The sequence below is a fragment of the Acomys minous genome (genome assembly GCF_964271855.1).
Source record: "Acomys minous genome assembly, chromosome: 7".
In the NCBI taxonomy this organism is placed as follows: Eukaryota; Metazoa; Chordata; class Mammalia; order Rodentia; family Muridae; genus Acomys; species Acomys minous.
The window spans coordinates 115,565,424-115,589,269 of NC_140488.1; the positions used below are offsets into that span (position 1 = coordinate 115,565,424).

Consider the following 23,846-nt stretch of genomic DNA (forward strand, 5'->3'; position numbering starts at 1 on the left):
GGCACCAGGAAGTGATGAGGGATGGGGTGGCTATAATCGGAATGTAGATTGAACAAATTTTTAAAAAGAAAAAAAAAAAAGAACAGCGTATGTTTGATGAATAAGGAATCTTTAATAAGCAAGGTTTATACATTCCTAAGGGCTATGTGGGTTAGCAGAAACTGACTTGGAATATGTTTAGCATTTTTGTCTTTGCTAACTTTGTTAAGCTTTAGTTATTTGGATAAACTGAGTCATATAAGAAACTATCACATTTTATAAAATATACTATACAAGGATAAGAGAAGTAAAGTTCCCAGCCTCTCTGTGACTGTACTTATGTAAGGTTTCCAGTTTCTCTGTGGACTGTTTTTATGGTTTAAAGTTTTGTTTTTCTGCTAAATGATTTTCAATTAAATCTTCGATTCAAATTTTTAAGGATTAAATGCAACAGGGATAAAACTATAAAATTCTAATTGTGTAAAAGCTAACTTATTGTAAACTGTTAAAGATAATTAAGGCATGCAAGTTAATGGTCAGTCACCTTAAAAATGATCAAATTCTTTAATGTGCTCAGAATCATGCTTGAGGTCATGCTAAGTACAAATGTCATTAACTTACGGAGATAAGCTTTATTTACCCTCCTGTCTATGTTTTTTCAAGGTTAAGCCTGAAAGAAGTAACTAAAAGTATGTATAATAAATAACTACTCAGAGATCTGATTATGGCATTTAAAATGTTTAATAAAAACAATTCCTGTAATCAATCTGGCGCTTTCTCAGAAAATTGGGAGTAGTGCTACGCCAATACCCAGCTATACCACTCCTGGGCATATACCTGAAAGATGCTCTACCATACAACAAGGACATCTGCTCAGGTATGTTCACAGCAGCTTTATTTGTAATAGCCAGAATCTGGAGACAACCTAGATGTCCCTCAACTGAAGAATAGATAAAGAAACTGGTACATTTACACAATGGAATACTACTCAGCTATTAAAAACAAGGAAATCTTGAAATTTGCAGGCAAATGGATGGAACTAGAAAAGATCATCCTGAGTGAGGTAACCCAAATGGTATATACTCAGTTATAAGTGGATATTAGCTCAAAATAGATCTCCTCTGAGAGATTTCATCCAGAGGGAAATTGGGACAGATACTGGACTCTGGGCAAAGCGCTGAGAGTTGTAGGGAAGAGTTGGGGGATGGATGGTAGGGGAGGGAGCAGGAGCTCCACAGGCAGGCCATCAAGGCATGCAGATCTGGGCACAGGGGAGCCTGCACAAACTGATGCACCAGCCAAGGACAATGTATGCAGAGAACCTAGACCCCTTGTTCAGATGAAACCAATGGACTGCTGATTCTCCACATGGTGGGGGGAATGGGGGACTCTTGCTGAACCTCTGACATGCACTAGGGTACCCATGATTTAGTCACTGACCCTTGGCAAGACAGCCTAGTGGGAACACAGAGGAAGGGGATGCAGTCTATCCTGGTGAGACCTGATAGGCTGTCGCCAGACAGTTGGGGTAGGAGGGCCCTCCCCCATCAGAGGTCCAGGGGAGGGGAATAGGCAGAAGAGGGAAGGAGGGTGGGAATGGGGAGATGAGAGGGAGGGGATAAGAATCAGGATGTAATGTGAATAAATTATAACCAATAAGATATACATTAAAAATGCTTCCTGTGATAGATAAAAAATGCCAGCTCTTAGAAGCAACCCTAAGATCTCCCCCAAAGAAGATGATAGTGTATGCCACCTGGATTGTGGTAACAGTAATCACTGGGCAAAGAACTAACTGCTTCGTGCCTTGCCCACTGCCAGGGCCCTGCCCAAACTGTGGACATTTTGGGGTTGATCATCCAATTCTGCCTCACCAAGTTAGGCTAGTTTTTACAAGTTCCTTATCCCCAGGAAAATCTCTCAGACCTTCTGAGTCTGACAACCGCAGATGCTGCCCTGTGTGGTAGCTGAGAACTTAATGCTGTTCTATTTCATAGCCAAAGACCACTTGTGCCAGCACCTCCAAAAACATCGGGATCACCATGGAGAAACCTAGGGTAGGCATCCAAGTAGTGGGTAAGTCTCTGTCCTTTTAACTGATACAGACTCGATTTGGATTATGTTTCCTGTTCAGATTTATTCTTCTCAGATATTCCTCAAGGCTAAAGTAGCCTATTCAGTCCGATTTATATGTAAAAATTGGGCCTTGCTTTTTTCCAGAGCTACTAGGTCTCCTTTCTGAGAAAGGCAAACTCAGACAGTTTACTTTGCTAAGAGGTTTCACACTAAAAGAAATAAACGCACAAAACAGGTCTAATTATAAGTAGCTTTTTACTATTCCTTGCTATGCTGGCTTGGTTTTGTGTCAAAGTTGACTCAAGCTAGCATCATCAGAGAGGCAGGAACCTCAGTTCAGGGAGACATCTTCATGATTCCAGCTATAAGGCATTTTCTCAATCATTGATCAATGAGGGAGGGCCCAGCCCATGGTGGGTGGGGCCATCCCTGGGCTGGTGGTCCTGGGTTCTAAAAGAAAGCAGGATGTGCAAAGCCAGAGAAAGCAAGCCAGTAAGCAGCACCCCTCCATGGCCTCTGCATCAGCTCCTGCCTCCAGGATCCTGGCCAGTTTGAGTTTTGTTCCTGACTTCCTTCAATAATGAACAGCAATATGGAAGAGTAAGCCTTTTCTCCCCAACTTGCTTTTTAGTCATGGTGTTTTGTCATAGCAATAGAAACCCTAACTAAGACATTTGCTTTTCAATGGCTGCTCTCAGTAAACAACTACTGTATCTTATGAGAAATTATTAGATAGAAAGATATGCTAATGTCAATTATGAATGTCTAAGGGAATAATTTACAATGTGCAAATGCAAGTTATAAGGGTCTGAAAACTGATTTAAGGTATGTAAAAATAAGGCATATGATGTTAAGTTCAGAGTTTTAACACATTAATCAGTGGAATTCTGATAAGCTATTAGATTAGCCTTTGTAAAGGACTGGCTACTAGTAGCAGAGTCACAGGCTGAAAATTTTAAATTTCATCTGGTTGTCTTCTAAGTATAGACATGTTGCAAACATCTCTGTCCAATATCTCTGGCCCTCTGACCAGAGGAAGGAATGTTCATGTCTTTAACCCAGAATCAATGGCTCCAAGACATGAGTCTACCCCAGCTGTTTACAGACACTTGTTAACTGCTTTTTCTACAATGAGGATTTCAGTACAGAGTACAGACAGCAGTGATGCTAACAGATCTAAGACTCTTCTCTCTCTCTCTCTCTCTCTCTCTCTCTCTCTCTCTCTCTCTCTCTCTCTCTCTTCTCTCTCTCTCTCTCTCTCTCTCTCTCTCTCTCTCTCTCTCTCTCTCTCTCTCTCTCTCTCTCTCTCCAAACTTAAACATTTATGTAAGCTTTAGGGAGTTGTGACTTGGATCCACCTGTCACAGGTCAAGTGGATTCCAGATAAAGACTCGTGTCATGTCAGTCAACAGTCTAAGTTTCCTCACTTTACTGCCTCTTCCTGAGGGTGGGGTTCTCTCCTCCCACTGATCTTGGGACTTTTTCCACTGCCCCAACTACCAGGACCACAGGCCTGGAAATTTCAGATTTACCCCTAAGTTTCTGAAGTTTACCTTCTGTCCCTCATCTATATCTGTCCCCGATTTCTAATTAACTAAAGACTGCAAACTACCCCAAACACACCTGCCTGGAGTGGTCCTTCAGATCCAACCAGCCCTGGACTTGCTGACAGCCCATGTAAACCAGATGGTTCTGATAGAATTTTCTACCAGCTTCAGTGCCCGTTTTGGACCAGCATTCCACACTGCTCCAAAGCTGCCTGCACTTTGCTGCCTGCAAGTCGCTAGCTAGACCCAGGTGGCCCAGCAGTACCTGGGCAGTGAGGCAGATGAACCCTGCCCCTTCCCCGCCTTTGAGTGGCATTCCAGTCTTCCTGGGTCCTGACAGCAATGTCCTGACTTCAGCTGAGACGCAGATAAAAGAGAATATGTTAGGTCTAAAGGAAACTAGCTCTCTACCAAAATGAGTGGCTTCCCTTCTCTCTGGCGACAAGGCAAATGGCTACCTAAGGTACCTACTGGCATACCAGGACCCATGCTGGCCTCCAGCCTCCCTCAGTATCCCAAGTACCTGTGACAAAAGATTTTTGCAAAAGAGCTACTCAAGGGGGAGAGAGGGCGGCTGGAATCTGATTAAATGGCTTACTTCATTGTTACCAAAATTTCCCCGATGAAGCACATGTTTATTTTCTCTGTCTTGCTGCTTTATCCAGCCTAACACTCACCTGTGGATGTCAGTGTCAAACACTCTAAAGACCAGGGGCCTTAAAATTATATTCCCCAGATTCAACTCATTGGCAGCCACCCCTTTGGGAGTTGAACTACCCTTTCACAGCGATTGCCTAAGACCATTGGAAAATGTGGATATTTACATTACAATTCATAACAGTAAAAAAAAACTACAGTTATAAAATAGCAACGAAAATAATTTTATGGTTGGGGGTCACCACAGTATGAGGATCACAGCATTAGGAAGGCTGAGAACTACTGTCCTAGAGTTAATGGGGAATGTAATGGGCTAGTGAACTATAACTATGCCATCTCATTAAAAAAAATCAACTGTTAAAATATTAGCCATACAGGCTCAGGATCAGCATGTACCTCATCATGAATTGGTGATTTGATTCATCTGTTCTAGAGTCAACGTGGAATGTAATGGCTAAGGAAACTCCATTCTGGACCAGGTAGCCACTTAGAAGCTTAGCAGCCTCTGCCCTAAATTCCTGAAAGATGAGCTTCTAACAACCCATACCCTCCCCAGAATGGTGTGACTGCTGTGAGATAATTAACAACGTGCTCTGGCTTCTGTAACACCCCCCCCACACACACACACTTAACACTGTATAGAGAGCAGAAAGCATCTCCTGTAGTTGAGGGGAGTGAAGCAGTTTCTCATGCAGCTACAAATTCCACAGAAACGGGATAACTGTGGTTGCCACCTATAAAAACCCTTCCCTAAGCCCCTTCTGTTCAGCATGCCTTCAATTTGGCTTTAAAGCTGTCATCCTGCTATTCGGCTTTTAATAAATCCAGCTAATTATAATTTGAATTGAGTCTATGGGTTTTTCCCCCCCTCGGTGGTCTCAAACTTTGTAACACCTACCACAGGCAAAACACTATACAGATTGTATAACCCTAAAATGAAATCCAAAATCCAAAACATTCAAATAGGTACTTTGTCAGGGCCGACATGATACATCCAAATAGAAAATTCTACAGCTCATGTTATAGCCAGAGTCAAATGCAGGCACAAAAGTTTATGCAGCAACCTCAAGAGAAATACCTGGTCTCCCTAACTGCAATATATATATATATATATGTATTATATAAAATTATCATTACTGTTAGTCTACATATAGACAAATGTGTGTGAAAGATAAGTGAATTTTGTGTTTAGACATTGGCTCCTGGACTGCACAAAAGAGGAAGCTAGTTGAGCAGCTGTCATAGTACAGGCAGGAGCTAGGGCCATGTCGGGTTCTCTCCCAGGAAACGGCTCCATCAAGCACCAAACTGGAAGTGTACACTCCTCCACCAGAGGTCAGGGCAGTGTGGGTTTCCAGGCACAAAATGGTGAAGCCCTTGGGGTCGGTGGAGCTCAGGGCTCCAAAACCTGAGTCAGGTGGCCAGGAGGGCCTAGCCTGACCTGCTTTGATTCGGGCAGACAGAATAGCTACCTCAAGAACAGCTGGCCACTTGCCTTCTCAGATGGGCACTGCAGTGGGCAGAGTGGCACAAGGAAGATGGCGGCAGCGATCCCTGTTGACATGCTGGGGAATGGCAAGAAGCTCATGGAGGCCAGCAGTGTGTGGCTGCCTGACCAGCAGTCGACCTGGGGGGTGGGGGGGCGGGTCCAGCAGTGAATCCTTCAGGGAGGATGGGGACCCGTCTTTCCCCAGAATAAATGGTAGGTCTTAGACTGTGTTTGGCAAATTGATGGTGGTGGCCTCCTTTACTTCATGTAAAACAAGGACATTATAAACCTTGAGCAGTGGAAGGGGTTTCAGGGATGAATAGTTTGATTCACTGGGGCTAGGAGTGCCTGGGATACTTCCTTTACACACACACACACACACACGCGCGCGCGCACACACACACACACACACACACAAACCAGCAGCAGCACAGTCCTATCATAAGAAAGGGAACACAGTACTTAATTACCCTATGGGCAGCAGGGGTGGGGGGAAGAACTCCAGGGACAGTTAGAGGCATGGAAAAAGGTCATTGGCTGAAAGCTAAGGTACCAAGACATCTCATTAGCATTGGGGGAGGGTCATTCCAAAAATCTCCAGGTGCACACTGAATGGATTTATCGGTAAAGGGTTAGGCCTGTAATCTCTCTGAAGGCTATGTGACACTTCCTTAGAGGATCTGGGGACTCCTTAAAGGATCTGGGGTTTTCCAGATCAGGGGGAGAGGAAGGAACCCTGCTGAGGAAGGGAGTCATTTTAGCACAGAGCTCAGGGGCTATCCAGTAATGTCAGACTTCGACCTTAACAGCGGAGTCCAAAAGCAGCTTTCTTCCTGACCGCAGATTCAGTGATGCCACCAGCAGCTTCGTGCTCCTCCATCTTTGACTGCACCACTATAATGGATTATGGCAGAATGTGGTTCTCGACTTTACTAATACTTCTGTTCTTTAATGCAGTTCCTCATGTTGTGGTGATCCCCAAGCATAAAATGATTCCATTGCTACTTCATAACTGTAATTTTGATACTGTTATAAATTGTAATGTAAATAGCGGATGTACAACCCCCAAGGGGGCTGCAACCCATAGGTTGAGAACCATTGGATTATACTCTTGACCTCAAAGCCAAAATAAAACTTTCCTTCCTTAAATTCCTTTTGCCTGGTTATTCTGTCGCAGGAACAAGGGGGAAAAACAACCCCTAAGACAGGAATTATTCTAGAACATGACATACAAAATACCTCTCAAGGGAAATTTAGCCAGTACCATATGTGCTACAAGAGACTAACATAATTGTTTCAGGTAATAGTCAACCTAGAGGGAGAGACAGCATAGCCAAAAAGAGAAACAAGAAGCCTGAAGGACGGTATGGCAGATGGAATACTGGTATGAACTTACATTTCTGTACAAATATTTTCAAATATCTCAAAAGATTTAGAAGTGTAGGATAAAGGTGTTCTTTTTGGCTAGGTGTTTTGTTGTTGTTGCTATTGCTTTGTTAGGGTTGGTTTTTAGAGACAGGGCCTCTCTATTACATATCCCTGGCTATCCCACAACCCGATAGGTAGACCAAGTTGGCCTTGAATTCAGAGATCTGCCTGCCTCTGCCTCCCATATGCAAGGATTAAAGGTGAGGAGCATCAAACACAGCCTGTCGTTTCTTGAGACAGGAGCTTACTATGTAAGCCAGTACGGACTCCAGCCACTGTGATCCTCCTACACCAGCCTCCTATATGCCAGGATTATCGCAGTCTACCAACATCCCTAACTCTTGGTTTCATCTGTATATTTGGACTCTTAAAGGAAATTCTCTCCACTCATCATCACATGCAAACAGCTCCCATATTCCTATACAATTCTGCATACTGGAATATTTCCATGCCTCTAATTGAAAGCTTAAGAGCGGACACATTGTGTTGCCCCTACTCTTCTAACATTATCACCCAAAGAACAGACACTATAAACATCTTTAAAATGAAAGGAAACTGGAGTTCCTTGAGGTAGCCTGTCTTGCCGCACAGGAACACCCGTGTGTGTGGCTCAGCAGTAGGGACATGGTTCTCATGGTTCTACCAACATGACCTGAACACAGTCAAGATATTTGCTCCTTGTAATCATATAGCAATGAAAAGCTTAGTCATTTTAAAATGGAGAAAAGTTCAAAAGAAGAAGAACAAGTATTTGTAAGCACAATCACTTCATATTAAGAAACTGAGTTTTATTTAGCATTCTATTTGAGGCACTAATGAGAATAAAAGAAATTAAAAATCAATCTCACATTGATTGTAACCAATATAAAAAACATGAAATGACATATTTACAATACACAGAATATACTATGGGAGCTTCCTATGACAGGGAGATAGTCTAAAGAGCTGCAATCTTGCCAGTCTGAAGACTCTAATCTATACTGTTCTGCTGCTTTCCCCAGAGCCAACCTAGAAACCTCTATGAAAAGAGTAACAATACAAGGGACACTCTGAACAAGTGTGAGGCTGGCCCTGAGAAACAAGTAAATTGACCTAGAGTTCGAACAGCATATTGCTACCAATGCCACCTAGTGCTTACATCACACAATCAAGGAAGCAATTATATTTAAGCTATAATTTTATGACTACACAGAAAATCACAGTCCTTCGGACAGTAAGTTCATATTATATTATTAAGTATTTTAAAGCAATCTGTACCTTTTGGTAAAGAGGCCAAACAATAATTAAAAATTTTAGGGATTAAAAAAATGAGATATATTTGAACTTAATAAAATGTATCAATGACTCAACTAATAATATACTCCCAAATTAGTTTTATCTAGGCTATCAGGTATAAGTAAATCAAACAAATGCCAAAAGACTAGAACACACAAGGAAACATTTTAAAAACTGTAGACATTAGAGGATGACAAAGTGTTTTAGGCATGTATTTCATTACAAAAGCCTTCTTTAATGTAAAGATACTACATTAGCAAAGTAAGAAACAGAAGGGAAAAATAAGGATTGATACATCAGAAGAGTTTAATATGAATTTAATATCATAATAATTCTGTTGTTGCCTTCCACAAAGGGGTAATATAGCTCTTCAGTTTACTGCAAACACATCTTTAAAAAAAAGTCAGCCATAATATTGAAGCTATAAGACAGTTTTTAATTATTGGCACTATACAGTAAAGCACAAAGAACTTTTAAAATAAGACAGGGTAATATTTCATTGGACAGTACACATAATAGCTTTTTCTGTCTCCAATATATCCAGTGATGATAATCATAGGCTACTTTCTAAACAAATGTAAATTTAAAAAATGGGAAAAGCCATGATTTGCTCAAGAATACTATTGTTTACACACCACATGGTTGTCTTACAGCAGATACTAGCTTGTCAAGCTTCAGGTGGCAAAATGCTAAGCTGTTGCATTTGCAATTGTCCAGCTGGTTGTTCCTTACTCTGGAGAGTCTGGTGGCATGTGTCATTGAAAGATCCCCCTGCTGCCACCAGTTCTCTTCTCACTGTTGGATCCACTAAGACAGAGCCTTCAAGTTCTTAAGAAGCAAGGCCTAGCAAAAAGCCTCCCACAAAGCCACTGGATATCACAATGTTCTGCTTGATAAATTCTGTTGCCTGAAAATCAAAGTGTCAATAAAAATACTCTTAATTATGCTACACAGTAGATAAATCTTGAAATATTACAGTGAATGAAATAAGACAACAAAGGAAAAGATGCACAATTCTACTTATGTATACTTTAACTGAGAGTCCAAAGAGAGAATGGAGGCTTAAGGGGCGGGGAAATTTGGGGAAATAATATTTAAAAGATTATTTTTTAGCTGGGAGTGGTGGTGCACGCCTTAAATCCCAGCACTGGGGAGGCAGAGGCAGGTGGATAGCTGTGAGTTCAAGGCCAGCCTGGTCTACAAAGTGAGTCCAGGACAGCCAAGGCTACACAAAAGAACCCTGTCTTGGAAAAAAAAAAGATTATTTTTTAAGTTATGCAAATGGGTAGTGGTAATGGTTGTACAGAAGCACGGATGTATATAATGCCTCTGAATTATATACTTAAATATGGTAAACTCTATTTATTTTAACATTAAAAATGCACAAAATTTAACTACCTCTTAATTATGTAATTCAAGATAAATAACATTCCCAACTATTTTCTTTTGTTGCTTTTATTTGTTTGTTGTCTGTTTTGCTTTCTTGAAACAAGGTTTTATTTTGTAGCTCAGGCTAGCAGGCTGGTCTCTAATTCATGGCAATCCTCCTGATTCAGTCTCTCCAAGTGTGGGATTATAGGCAGCGTTACCACACCTGGCTAAAACATCATTCAAACAATGCAACCCCCAGCCGTATTTTCTACTGAAACCTATTACCAAAACAGAGAAGGCAGAATTGATTATTGTCTTACTTCTTCAATTATATTGTTGATTTCAGGTGCTGCTTTATTCGCTCGCTTCTTAATCTGTCTTTTTGCTTTGTTTACATCTTTCTCAACTCTCTTCCAGTCGATCTGCACATAGCCACTGTGACTGGCAACCTGTAAACATGCAATAAAAATTACTATTATCCCAGAAGTAAAAGGCCTTTTAGATTTCCAGGAATTCCTGGAACTTCTAAGTAAGAAACTGTTATTGACTCACCAATTTACTCATTCAAGAGGCACTGAACAAAGGAGACCTAAGTCTCCACTCCTACTTGGAGTGCTCTGGCCCAGTTAGAAAAAGCAGACATTTAATATAGGAACTAACTCCTTACATGCAATGAACACTGGGTTAAGAAAAACATAGTACATGCTGGGAAAGATTAAAAAAGCTGTATTATAACTATTATAACTGATTTTATGCTATTTTTCAGAATAGGGTATCAGCTAAAAAGACAGATGATCCAAAGTATATGACAAATAAGATGTCCCTTTTAACTACACAGATGTGAACTAGCTAGCAGTCAGAAGGCAATCAATTGACAGGTCACTAAGGCAATCTAAACTAGCCTGATAAAGCACCTCACTAGCGCTGAATCTACTTAATTTAAGAAGAGAATGTGGAGAAAAGGGAACCTCCATTCAATGGTGGTGGGACTGCAAACTAATAGCCCTTTTGTTTATCAGTGTGGAGAATGCTCAAAAAAAAAAAAGCTAAAAATAACTCTACCAAATGAAGCAGCTACACCACGCCTTGGCATCCTACTCCACAGACAGTTGCTCAGCCACCCATGTTCACTGCTCCTCTGTTGACAATAGCTAGGAAATGGAAACAACCTCAAAGTCCGACAACTGGCAAATGGGTAATGAAAACGTGGTATGTATATACTTCGGGAAACTATTCAGCTGTAAAGAAAACTGAAATAAGTTGCAGGTAAATCGACAGAACTGGAAAATGATATACTGAATGAGGTAAACCAGACCCAGAAAGACGAACACCACATGTTCTCTTTCATCTGTGACTCCTAGCTCCAAATCTTCAGATGTGAGGATGCAGTCTGGAGTAACCACAGAAATCAGGAAGGGAAAAGGGGGGCCAAAGGTATGGGGTATGCTAGAAGATGGGAATAGTGGCTACAAATGATACGAAGGGGGGAAAAAGGAAAGTGGGGGATGAGGCTTAACTGGGGAGTGGGGAGGGAGGTCACCCACCCAGCTTGGCCACATGATTAAATTTGTCTGCCAGTATCTATCTCTTCCAACTTTAAATCTCTGTATCCCTAGTAATAGATAAGGTCATGCAAAAGGATTAATGAGAAATAGTGGATGAATGATAATAAAGACCATGAATAAATACTAAGTCTCTTAAGTTGTGTTACCCAACCTGGTTCAAAGAATGCTGGAACAAAGTAACTGGGATAGATTATCCCAAAGGGTCCTATTGTGTTTCCTGGTGAGATGCTTTCCACTTGACATGGAGATGACCACTGATGAGCCTTCCAGCCTGAACTGAACAATATGCTGCAGTATAGTGATCAAGGATGACTATTTGTTCCCAGTGAGATTCAACTACACCTAACCTAACAGGCAAGTGCTTCCTCAGAACTAAGCATACAGGACCTAATTTAGTCTTGTTCACATCTAATTTATCTAGATAACTATCAAGAAATGCAAACCAGTAGCTGGGCGTGGTGGTGCACGCTTTTAATCTCAGCACTCAGGCGGCAGAGGCAGGCAGATCTCTGAGTTCAAGGCCAGCCTGGTCTACAAAGTGAGTCCAGGACAGCCAGGGCTGTTACACATAGAAACCCTGTCTCAAAAAAACCAAAAATAAAATAAAATAAAATAAAAACAGAAAGAAAAGAAAAAAGAAATGCAACCCCGGCAGACTGGAGAAGAAATGGAACAACGATGACCACTTTTTAAACTATATTTGACTTTCCTATAGCATTTCAGTATTTAATGAAATTAGATAAAAGCTTCTCCATTAAAAATAAGGAGCTGAGGGTATAACTGAGTAGTACAGTGCTTATCTGGCATATAGGACATCCTGGGTTAAATCCTTAGAACCACAGGGAAAAAAACCCAAATAAACAAAAAACTACAAGTTAAAAATAGCACCAAGCTTTCAGACAAAGACTCATTTCTGCTTGAAAGCTGTGAGGAGGTAGAGAGCGTGTAGATAGCTTGTGACCTTCAACCATAAATGATCTAACTGCTGTTCCACTGGGAAAGCTCCCCAAGCCAATTTCAGGTCTTCAGAGAATTTTTCTTAGACCAGTTAGATTTCCTGAAATGGAAAGTCCCATCAAGGATTTAGAGTTACATGGAATTTTAGTGCCTAGTTCTTAAATATGAACATCCAAGGATCATCAGGCATCGAGGAAGGAAGGAGACCAAAATAAACCAGCAAGGAACGGGAGGGTCACACTTAGACAAGGAGCTGTGGGTGCAGTTCAGTGGCTGACCACTTGTCTAGCATGTTTAATTCCTAACAAAGTTACCAACCAAACACAAAAAAATTAGGGAAGCAAAAACTGTAAGGAGAGGCTTTAAAACAAAACAAGAGCTGAAGATGTTGGTCAGTGGTAAAGCACTTGCCTAACTAAGTATGTACAGGCCCTGTGTTTGACCCCTAATATCCTAAGAAAAAACAAAAGCACTAAGGAAGGAAGGAGGGAGGGAGCAAAGAAGCAAGGGAGGAAAAGAAGGAAGGAAGGAAGGAAGGACATAAATTAAGAAGGGTAGGCAGACAGGCTGGAGAAATGGCTCAGAGGGCAAAGGGTCTGCAATATAAGCATGAAAACCTGAATTTCATCCCTAGTACTGACATGAAAGCTAGATATAAAGGCATACAGCGCAAGCATTAGCGGTGGAGACAGGTGGGTTCCTAGGGCTCAATAGGCAGCCAGTCTAGCAGAAACATCAAGCTCCACATTCAGTGAGAAATTCTATCTCAGAAAGTAAGGTGGCAAGAGATAGAGGAAGGTGCCTCACATCAACCTCCAGCCGCCATATACACAGACATGGGCAAGTGAGCCTACACACATGTATACACCACACAGACATAAGAAATATGTAAGTAAAAAATTAATAACATGAGCACTGATGAGCAGAGAGAATACTACACAACTGAAAGAGCTTCCCATGGCTAAATCTGGAACAATTTGAGCAAGAAAGTGGTATTTAGATTTTAACCCAAAATATGAAATAAAAAAACTAAGTCCATATTGATATAATTTAATTTAATTTAATAAATGCAGAAGAAACAACTCTTCAGATTTTTTTCTCCCTTTCTGAGACAAGGCCTTACTCACCGTGTTGCCTAGGCTAGCCTTCAGTCCCTGAGTTCAAGTGCCTCAGCTTCCCTAATAACTAGAATATATATACTATACCACTACCCCTGATTAGAGGTTTAAAAAATAATAATTTATGTAGATACTTGCCCTTAGGGAGGTCACTCCTATCCCTCAAGTGTGAGCCCCACTGATTCTCTTCTTTCTAAAGCACATAGTATGACAAGAAGGAAAATTGTAGGTACTTTCATAAAGGGATAGTAGAAATCCAATAGATGTATACTTACTAGAAGCACTTGACAATCAAAAGGTTTTAATATGTTGGCCTTGTCTCAGAGGAATGTGAAAGATCAAAATGAGAGGTTTATTAAGGTCTGGGATGTAGCTCATTGGTACAGGGTTTGCCTAGCATGCATGAAGCCCTGGGTTCAATCTCTAGTACTACAAATAGCCATCACTACCGTGTGGTCTGTAACACTGAAAAATAAACTGGTAGATAAACATAGTATGTAGAAGCCAAGAACTTCATGCATGCCAGACCGTTTGAACCAACACTCACCAACATTACTCCAAACTAGCATCTGGCAATTAAAATAATTTCAGCCCTTGCCACTTTTAAGAACCTTTCATCTTCTATTCAAATTAGAGAAGGCATCAGGCCACACAACTTCTCCCTACCTTCATGGGCTACGAACAAGCAGTTAAGGCGCTTTCCATAGATGCTAATGTTCTACTACTTCATGACAGAAATGGGATTTGGGAAGGTCAATTTCATATAAACACAGTCTCCTGAATCTCTTTAAATAATCATAAATAGCTCATGGAATTAAAAATATAAGCACAAAGGCTGGCGCTATTTGTAGTTCAGCGGTAGAATGCTTGCCTAGTATGCATGAGGACTGAGTTGAATTCTCAGTACTAACAAGTTAATAAAAGATATAAATAAAGGCTGGGTGATGGTGGCGCACGCCTTTAATCCCAGCACTAGGGAGGCAGAGGCAGGTGGATCAATGTGAGTTCGAGGCCAGCCTGGTCTACAAAGCGAGTCCAGGACAGCCAAGGCTACACAGAGAAACCCTGTCTCAAAAAAGACAACCAAACAAAAAAGATATAAATAAATAGAAATGAAAAACACAGCTAGGATATGAAGTTGAAGATATCTCTCAGAAAGTAAACCAAAAAGACAGAACTAAAGAATTAGGAAGATAAGCTATGAAAATTAGACAGCCAGTCCAGGAGATCCATATCATAGGAACTATGGTGGCGAGGCAGTGTTGAGAATGCACAAAGAGCAGGAACTTGTTAGCTAGTACCAAAATAAAATTGTTAATTGAATGGGGTCACAATGGGTTAAAACAGGCCCACAGCAAGGACTAGAATGTGGCAAAGCAGCGCGCGCGCGCACGCGCACACACACACACACACACACACACACACACACACTTCTAAGCATTTACTGGGAGGTGGGAGGAAGGAAGTTTGCACACAAATGGTCAGGCATTACAACTGCTTTAGATTTTTAACAGCAACACTGAATTAGGAAGACAATGCAGCAATATGTAAATCCAGCTGAATTATTACTCAAATGTGAGAGAAAATGAAAAACTCAGACAGGCACAATCTCAAAAATGATACCACCCGTGCTTCTTTTCTCCACAAGTTACTTGCAGATACAAAAATGGGAAGATATGTCCCTTGAAAATAAAAAACCAAGATAACAGAAGATACAGGACAAAGCACACAGCACATCCAGAATGGAACTGAAAGGGAAATCCCCTGACAAGCAGTGTGTGTGTGTGAGGCCTAGAAAACAAGCAGGACAGAAGTGCCTAGGACAGCCCTCTCCAGAAGACTGAGGAGGCTAGCTAAAGCACAGTCCCACGAGAGAAATAAGGGCCTAAGCCTTCCCAGTGTTTCTGGTGGTGCTTCTACTTTAAAAGGGAAACTTCTTTATTATTTTTTATTCTGGTTTGTTTGATTTTTTTTTTTTTTTTTTTTTGCCTGTTAGGTTTCTAAAGAGAGAAAGTATGGAGTTGGATGGATGTGGAGGTGGAGATAATTTGGGAGGAGATGGGAGAGAGGAAACCACGATCAGAATATATTGTATGGATTTTGATTTAAAAGAAACATAAAGTCACTTAACCATAGGAACAAATCTTACACAACTATGAAATAATACTCAAGATTGGGCCTGAGGACATGAGGAAGGGATAGCAAGCATTCAGGTGTGTACGAACTGGGGAAAGCAGGGATTGACTAGGATAACTCAAAAAGTCACAGGGAATATTCCATAATGTGAAGCCCATAGTGAACCCCTAACAACTGAAAGAGCAAAACCTGCTCAATCAACTCAGGGAAAAGGAGGCTCTGTGAGAAGTGAAAGAGTGGTTGCTTCAAGGGAGCGTAAATTAATCAGAGAAGGAAGAAGAGAGGATTATTCTGTAACAGACCTTATTTATAGGCATATATAACTTTTCTTGATAAAGGCTGAAATACTTATATTTTATTGTCAACTTTCTTAAAGTTATACAGGGGTAGTGGAGAAATCTGTAATTGGCTATGATTCTTTAGCTGTAAATACTACTGTACTCAGACCAGTTCCAATGTCTATTTTAAGAAGGCAAATATGATAACTATCTACTGAAAAACACTTAATATTGTTACTAGCAAATCTTTAAGTCCCAACCCAAACTAATACTTATCTTTAATTACAAGCAAATGTTATGAAAGATGGAATCAGGCCTAAGAATATGAAGCAATTAGCTTTAAAGCCATTTCTTTCTCTAATTTTTCTTTCAGGTTCCTCCTACTGTGTTTTCAAGGCTAATTATATGTGTGGGTGAACATGATTTGATGCAGACAGGACCTGTGCCCTTCTTCTGCCCTCGAGACTTCAAAATACCAGGCTTGGAAAAGGAGGAAGTAACAACGAGAAAATGTGGGCTGGAGCAACGACTACTCAAGGGACTGAAATAGGTTAGGAGAGGCTAGCATGCAAAAAATATATTAAAACAGGCACATGATTCAATTCTGTAAATAGTTCTAGTATACAATGCTTCAGTCTAGTACCCTTCGCACCGAACAGAAATGCCCTTGATTCTATCCAAATGCAAGTCAAAATCAGCTTAGAGAAAATCCTCTTCTGTATAAATACTAGCATACATCCAAAGGACCAAATTTAGAAATTAATTGCATTAGTTTACCTCTTCCACATGAAACATTTCTAATACTGTTATTAATAGAAAAACATCGCTTTAAAACAGCTGGCTAGGAAATGACTTACATCATATAAATACCATCTCTTTACAATTGCGGTGACTACACTGTAGTCACAGGATCAGCGGCTTAGGTACTAAAGTCAGATTTTGGTTGGTACAAACAGCAATCACTTCTTAAATCTGGTATGACTGACAATTCTCTGCATCTTTAAAACAGTTGCTAACATTCATTCCCAGAGATTTTCAATTTTGAGATTTACTATATTTGATCTTCTTCAGGAAATGCTATTTTGAGGAAAATACATACCAAGCAGACATGAATGGCAGATAATATCCTCATAAACATTCTCTAATAGCAAAGCATTTTTTATCCCTAAAAGAGGATGAACAAAATTAAAATTTTAATCCACCTGTCTCGGAAATAGGATTGTGGATAGGATTATGGATATTTTTAGACTTAATTTTCCACTTTCTGCTTCTTCTTTTCTGTCTTCTCTCTTTTCTCTTCTTTCCCCACAAAAGTCTCAGTATGTAACTAGGTAGATCCTTCTGTGTTAGCCTCTCAGCCTTCTGAGTGCTGGGATTCCAGGTCTCTACCACCACCCCTGGCTCTGGCTCTTCAGTTTTAAAAAAGCTATCAGAAAATGTTAATAGTTGCTCAGCTTTTGATATAACTAGGCATTAGTTTGTGGAAAAACTACAATGTATACAAAGCGTGATCTATGAACCAGACATGGCTGCACACATCCATAACCATAATCCATGAGCTACTGCCCCAGGTCTGGTTTGCTTTGAGGATTATGTCTTGCTTTTGACTTGTGGTCCTCCTGCCTCAGTCTCTCAAGTAGCTGGGATGATGGATGGATGCAACCACACCTGATTCATAGTTAATAGTTGACATCACATCACGCTGTGCATACATTAGAAAATCTAGAATTATTTGTTTTCTTTCAAGACAGATGCAAGCTTTCAGAACTCATTGCAGTTTTTCCATAAACTAATGCCTAAAAGACAAACTCTATCTTCTATTGAAGTGAACAGGAATAAAATGGGTAAAGTTAACAGTCTCTGTTTCCGTAGGCTACCTGTATAAGCAGAAGTGAGTACATAAGGGTCTAACATACCTGTAGGAGAAGAAAACCACCACCTACTGCAGTTGCCGCAAGTTTTCCAACCTTCTGGAATAAAAATCCTGCACACCTTTAATGATAGAAATAACAAAAGATGAGAACAATCAGTGATGCACTAAACTTCTTCTACATTTTATTGCTTTCCTAATAAAGCTTAACGTCTTCCCATTTCTTTTGATAGTGTCCTCTGCCTGGTCAGAAACACTGTGCTTCCCTTCAGTCACACAGGGTGATTAAAAATGCTCACTCTACAATGTCTGAGATTTGCAGGGAAATGAAGGAGAGAAGAGGTAGACTTAAAAAAAAATAAAATAAAAAGAACAGCTACTGAAGCCAATCATGCATACCTGGGTTCATTATACTTCTACATTTGTGTAAGTTGAAATTTCCCACAATAAGTCATTTGTTTGGCTTAATATAGTCAAAGGTGGCCACATTCACTCTACCCAAACCAGCTCCAACCCAATTAATTTCAAATGCACCCTCATCTTCACTTGAGCTATTAATTTCCCCTGTTCTACAGATTCCTGCCCAGCTCTGCCTATGAAAAGCTTTCCTGTCCTTTGCATCATTCCGTCTTTATGATTTCATATTGATTTTCTGTATTAAGCTTGTTTTGTCTCATTAACTTTGGAGTGTCAGCCTATACCTCCTGAGCGGACTCACGGTCCCTTCACTACTCCTGATACAAATAGTGCAAAAGATTTCTAACCCTAGCCCTGTGCACTGAATTGGTGTCGCCACCAAATTAGTGTCCTTCATGAGACTTTACTCGGAAATAAGATCAATGCTGATGTAATTACATAAGATGAGGTCATACCAGAACATAGTAGGCCCTTAATTCATTATGAGTCATGTCACAGGGACACAAACACAGCCAAAGCAACTGCTACTGAGGTCCCAATCTCTATGTGAGGGGACCATTCTGCATTTGCCACTTCACATTCATCTCAGACTTCCTTCTTCATCTTCAGCTCAAAGTTCTCTACACCCCATCTCTAAACCATTATCTGGTTTTTTCTATTATTTTGTTAAGTGTGTGTGTGTGTGTGTGTGTGAGAGAGAGAGAGAGAGAGAGAGAGAGCGCACTCAGACATGTTCAAGCAAAATGTACATGAGTTGGTTCTCTCCACCATGTGGGTCCTGTGGCGTGGCATCAAGCCTACATGCTGAGCCATCTTGCGCATCCTGCTTTCTCCTCTTAAGGGCATCATTAACTTCATAACGTAATGTTGGGATTTCAGAACCTTGCTTCATGTTCTCAAACCAGAATTGGTCTTCAGGGCCTCCAGTTGTACTAGCAATAGCCTATTCTTAAACTAGTTTTCATTTTTTATGATCAAAAACCTACACCTAAATACAATCTCAAGCTACCCTTCATGTCTCTAATTGATCTGAAGTGTTAGGTTGGGTTCAAGCCTATTAAGTGTTCCTCTTTTATGCCTCAACATTACATCAATGTCATATCCTAAGACGTTACTTTATTGAATCAACACTACAGTCCAAATCATTACAACAAAGCAACTATGTAACTGGCAATACAACTCAGAGGTATAGTGCTTGCTTGCCATATGCTACGTCCCTCAATTTGCTTCCACAGAGACAAAACAAAAAACATAAACAAGCCATCTAAAGTAATATGAGTGTCCTATTATACAGCTCAGGTCCATACAGATGGCTGAGCAGGTAAAGGCACTTGCCATCAAGCCTGAAGACCTGAGTTTGATCCCCAAACCCCACACCGTAGAGAATTCTACTACAAGCTATCCTCTGACCTCCATATATGTACTGGAACACAATCTGTGCTCCCTACACAAATAGATCAATGTAAAAAACAAATACCCAGCCACAAATTATTGCATAGCTCCAGGGTTTAACACTTGGCTGATACTGATAATCCATATGTATGTATTCTTAGTATCAAGAATGTATTTCTCATAAATGAGTCAGTAATAAAGGCAAGTAGTCACATCTCCACAATATCCCAGGTTGGATGCTCCACAAGCTGTGTACCACTGGTACAAGCATCAGTCACTAAGATGACCCTACTAACTTCTGCTCTGCCTTTAGGCTTTTTCAAGAAAACCTTGCAATTATGGGCCTTCTTACCAGGTTTGGTCAACAAGAAGAAAATGTGCATCAATCTGAGAATTGTATTCCTCAATTATTTTTAAAATATCTTTTGGCATCAGGCTTTTGGCTATAACTCTCACTAACCAATCATCTCTGGCACCAAATTATGAATTGACTTATAAGGGAAGAGGTGTAATCAGCCTACAGTGAATCCTCTGAAATTTCTATTCTAACTGCATGATTTTTCAATAAAGTAGTATTAATATTGTGCCTATGTGCCATGGAACCTTCACAACAGCTGGTTCTTGTTTGCTTTAAAGTATAGAAGGGCATTTATAAGAAGGCATGGGGGGGCATCATGGTGCATGTAAAGCACACATGAAGACATGTCATTTACTCATGCCAATTTACCTTAGAATGTAAAGGAAAAAAAAGATTACTGTCATTTTTTTAAAAAGCCATCAACTTTCTTCAAAATGTTGAACTGTGTTCTGCCCCTTGTTACCTGGCTAATATTTTATCAAAAAAATAACAGAATTAGAATACATGCTAACACCAGTGTGATCACGTGTCACCTGCTCTGAATTGTTGCCTAGTAATGGCCATTAACTACTGATTATTGTACTCCTCATTACTGCAGGATATAAGTCATCAGTCCATTAATTCTAACACAGAAGCAATGTCTTCAGATCTTCAAAGCACACAGAAAATTGAATCCACTGCATCACTATGAATAATCTTTACTGGGCATTAATGCCTCTATGTATAAAGCTGAGAATCCTAGAGGCCAGTTCTGCAGTAGGGGGTCTCATGGGTTTTTTTTCTAATTGCTGGCACTAAATGGCAAGTAACAATTTACGTATAATTAACTTGCTAAATTTAGAAAACTAATAATGAATCAAAGGAGGGATAAAGGGGGAAATGGTGGGCCTGTGACAGAGGGAAATCACCAAAATCCAACAAGGAGCATCTGAAGGTTCATCTAACCAATTCTATCATGTAAAAGCCCCAAAGCCGTAATAATATAAACATATATGTAAAAAAGCCCCCAAGTTGTGCTCGTCCAGAATTAACAGTGGAGAGCTATTGAAGATGAATGGACACTGGCCCGTTTCCAAAAGGACAATAGCCAGGTTCTCACTGAAATGTAATGAAAAAGATGTTCTCACCAGCCAGTCACACCACCCATCACAATCTGGGTAGCTACTGAGTATTTTTCTACCATAGGTCCCGAACTGTGGCCAAATACTCGATTCCACCAGTGGTGTCTTCTCGCATACTCAGTTAAATCCAACACTTCATAAGACTCGTCATCACTTTCATAGTCTTTAAAATACAAAATGGAAAAAAAATAAAATAAAATAAATCAATCTACAGTCAGAAACGTCTCCCAAATTGTTTTAGTAAAACCTGGGACAACTCGCTGTTATGTCTGGCCTACAACTAAAAATGCCCAGATGGAAACGTGATTAGGAGCGTGATTAACTCAATCCCTGAGCCTAGGGCCTCAAGAGTCAGGCATAGGGACACGGAGCCAGGGGCCAGCAGTGGGCAGTCACCCGCCCAATGAGAATAAGGTCAGAGCACGGTACATTTCCATCCGTGGGAAAGGGAAAGGGGGAGGGGGCTGCTCCTCCCATGAAAGGACAGGCCAGGAACCCAGAGAGAGGAAATCAGAGCAGGACTAAAATGCAACCAAGCGATCAACCCACCAACCCCCTCTACGGTTGCAAGTTAGAGAAGGGCTCGAGGTGGGGGCAGGGCAGGGTATGGCCTTGGTAGGTGTGAGGGGAGCACATTCAGTTCTGCAAAGAGGGAAGGGAAGCGTCGGCTTCGGAGGGGGGATTCTCAAAGGGGCTGTGTAGCGACCATCCCCCCCCCCCAGAAACACTGGAGGAGGGGAAGGGAGAAGCACCGTAGGAACAAGGTCGAGAGCTGTGGGCCGCGTCCCAGAGACTACTTCGGGCCCTGGCTGCTCACCTTGGGGAGGGGGGTTCCGGGACGCCATGATACCGCCGGCGGCCAGTTCGGGGTGGTCCCCGCCCGCCCTCCTCTTCCCCCAACACTTTAAAGGACGCTCTAGGCCGAGATGGAAGTCTATGGTCTCTCCTTTTCCTCAGTCTCCTCCTCCAGACACACAGGCTTGTCACCGCCCACTCTTCCCAGCACGGACCCTTCAGTACTTTATGCGCAGCTGCAAAGCTCGGGATTAGGGGCGGAATAGTTGGGTTCCCGCCCTACGAGGGCTTATGGGAAATGTAGTCTGGCGCTCTTCTCCATTGTGGCCTGTGTGTCCCCTGCAACCTCCTCTACAGTTTCAAAGAGATTTTAAAATTTTATTTATTTATTTATTTATTTATTTATTTATTTATTTGCTGAAGGAATGGATGGAGGAGCAGCACAGGTTAACAGAAAAGGATGACCAGTTTGTTGTCAAACTGTCTGAAGCTATTTTTCTGATTTGGTGTCCTCTTTTGGCTTCCAGTTGTTGCAAGAATCCTGTTGGCTTTAACGAAAATTACCCCCCGCCCCCATCTCTTGATTATCTAACAACTCAGACCTTTCTTTAGTGAGAACACTATTACAGTCGCTTAGCAATAAAATCCCCTGCCCTGGAGTCTCCTCTTAGTAGGAACCCTAAGAGAGTCCTTAACCCTCTCGATCAGATTATTCGATATAAATCTCCAGGGTTTTTTTTTTCTGTATTCCAATTTGAAATAGATCCATTACCCAATTTAAAAAGTGTCAGGACAAATTTTAAAAGTTTGTTGTTGTTGTTGTTGTTGTTGTTGTTGTTGTTTTTAAAAATGTGTTTTAAGCACTATACCAGCAAAATATATGAGAATTCCCTGTTTCAAGCCACATTTTTTTGTTCTCAAACTTCCAAAGGCTCACTAAGAGAAGGAAGTTTTTGTAGTGCCCTGTTACTGGAAAATATAGGAGTGCTTTAGCTTGTATATTTGTCTGTTTGTTTGGTTATTTTCAGACAACACTTCACATAACCCTGGATTCATTGGGAGGCCCTATGTAGACTAAACCGGCCTTGAAGTCACATAGATCCACCTCCCTCTGCCTCTCCAGTACTGGGATTAAAGCTTGTTTGTTTTTACACATGGCCTCACTGTGTAGCCTGTCGGGTCCCAGGCCACAGGAAAAATTGAATCAGGGTTCACCTGAAAGAGGGAGTGGGGATTGAAAGTAGGATACAAAGACGAGAGAAATTACGAATCAAGTCAGGACATTTCTGATCAAGATTCACTTTATTGCCAACTAGCAAGAACATATGTAGGGCAAGGTCAATAGGATCTATTCTTATCTCACTCACCCTAGCCCCCGGGCAAGAATGCAATAGCCTAAATCGCTCCCTGTAGAACTTCCTAGTTCTCTGAGTAGTTCCTTGTAAGAACTTCCTAGATCCTTTGGGTGGTTCCAAGTTGAGACTTCTCTACTTCTTTCAAAGGTGAATAGTCCAAGGATAGCCTAGAACACAAGACCTCGTGGTGAGGTAAAGGTCAGCAACTCAAAGGTCACAGCATACAGCCTAAGCACAGGATTTCTGACATGGCAGAATTTGGCACGGGTCCCCACAGTAGCCCAGGCTGGGTTCCAGTGCTCGATTCCTCTGTCTCACTCTCTCCAGTGTTGTGATTACAGGCATTCACCACCAAACTGTGATTTTAAGAATTGTTATTATTTAAATGTAACATCGGGATAAAGTTCATTTTTTGTTTCTTTGTTTTTCAAGACAGTGTGTGTGTCTGTGTGTCTGTCTGTGTGTGTGTGTGTGTGTGTGTGTGTGTGTGTGTGTGTGTGCGTGTGTGTGTGTGTGTGTGTGTTTTCATGGACTCCAGAAGAAGCCTGAGCCATCTCTCCAGTCCCTAAAAGTATTAGTATGCCTGAACCTCACTCATCCTGTATCTTCTCGTATGTCTTCCTAAATTAAGAATGGAACCAAAAAAGATTCCTTGTTCAAGA

At 41.0% G+C, this 23,846-nt stretch overlaps 1 protein-coding gene across 1 annotated transcript; it reads right to left on the reverse strand.

The window, feature by feature from the left end:
* Positions 1-7,943: 7,943 nt before the first annotated feature.
* FUNDC1 (FUN14 domain containing 1) lies at positions 7,944-22,044 on the reverse strand. Its single transcript, XM_084791061.1, has 5 exons — positions 21,852-22,044; positions 21,041-21,197; positions 17,793-17,868; positions 10,143-10,271; positions 7,944-9,358 (listed from the first exon to the last, which is right to left on the reverse strand). Exons 1-5 carry the CDS (start codon positions 21,877-21,879, stop codon positions 9,281-9,283), a joined length of 468 nt encoding a protein of 155 aa, XP_084647187.1. The 5' UTR covers positions 21,880-22,044; the 3' UTR covers positions 7,944-9,280.
* Between the last annotated feature and the right edge of the window lie 1,802 nt (positions 22,045-23,846).

Coding starts and splice junctions, on each gene's coding strand:
- FUNDC1 (XM_084791061.1), bottom strand. CDS start 21,879: ATGGCGTCCCGGAACCCCCCTCCCCAAG. Junction 17,869..21,040: donor ATGGGTGGTGTGACTGGCTG/GTGAGAACATCT, acceptor CTATCATTAAAG/GTGTGCAGGATTTTTATTCC. Junction 10,272..17,792: donor GTGGTTTTCTTCTCCTACAG/GTATGTTAGACC, acceptor GCATGTTTACAG/GTTGCCAGTCACAGTGGCTA.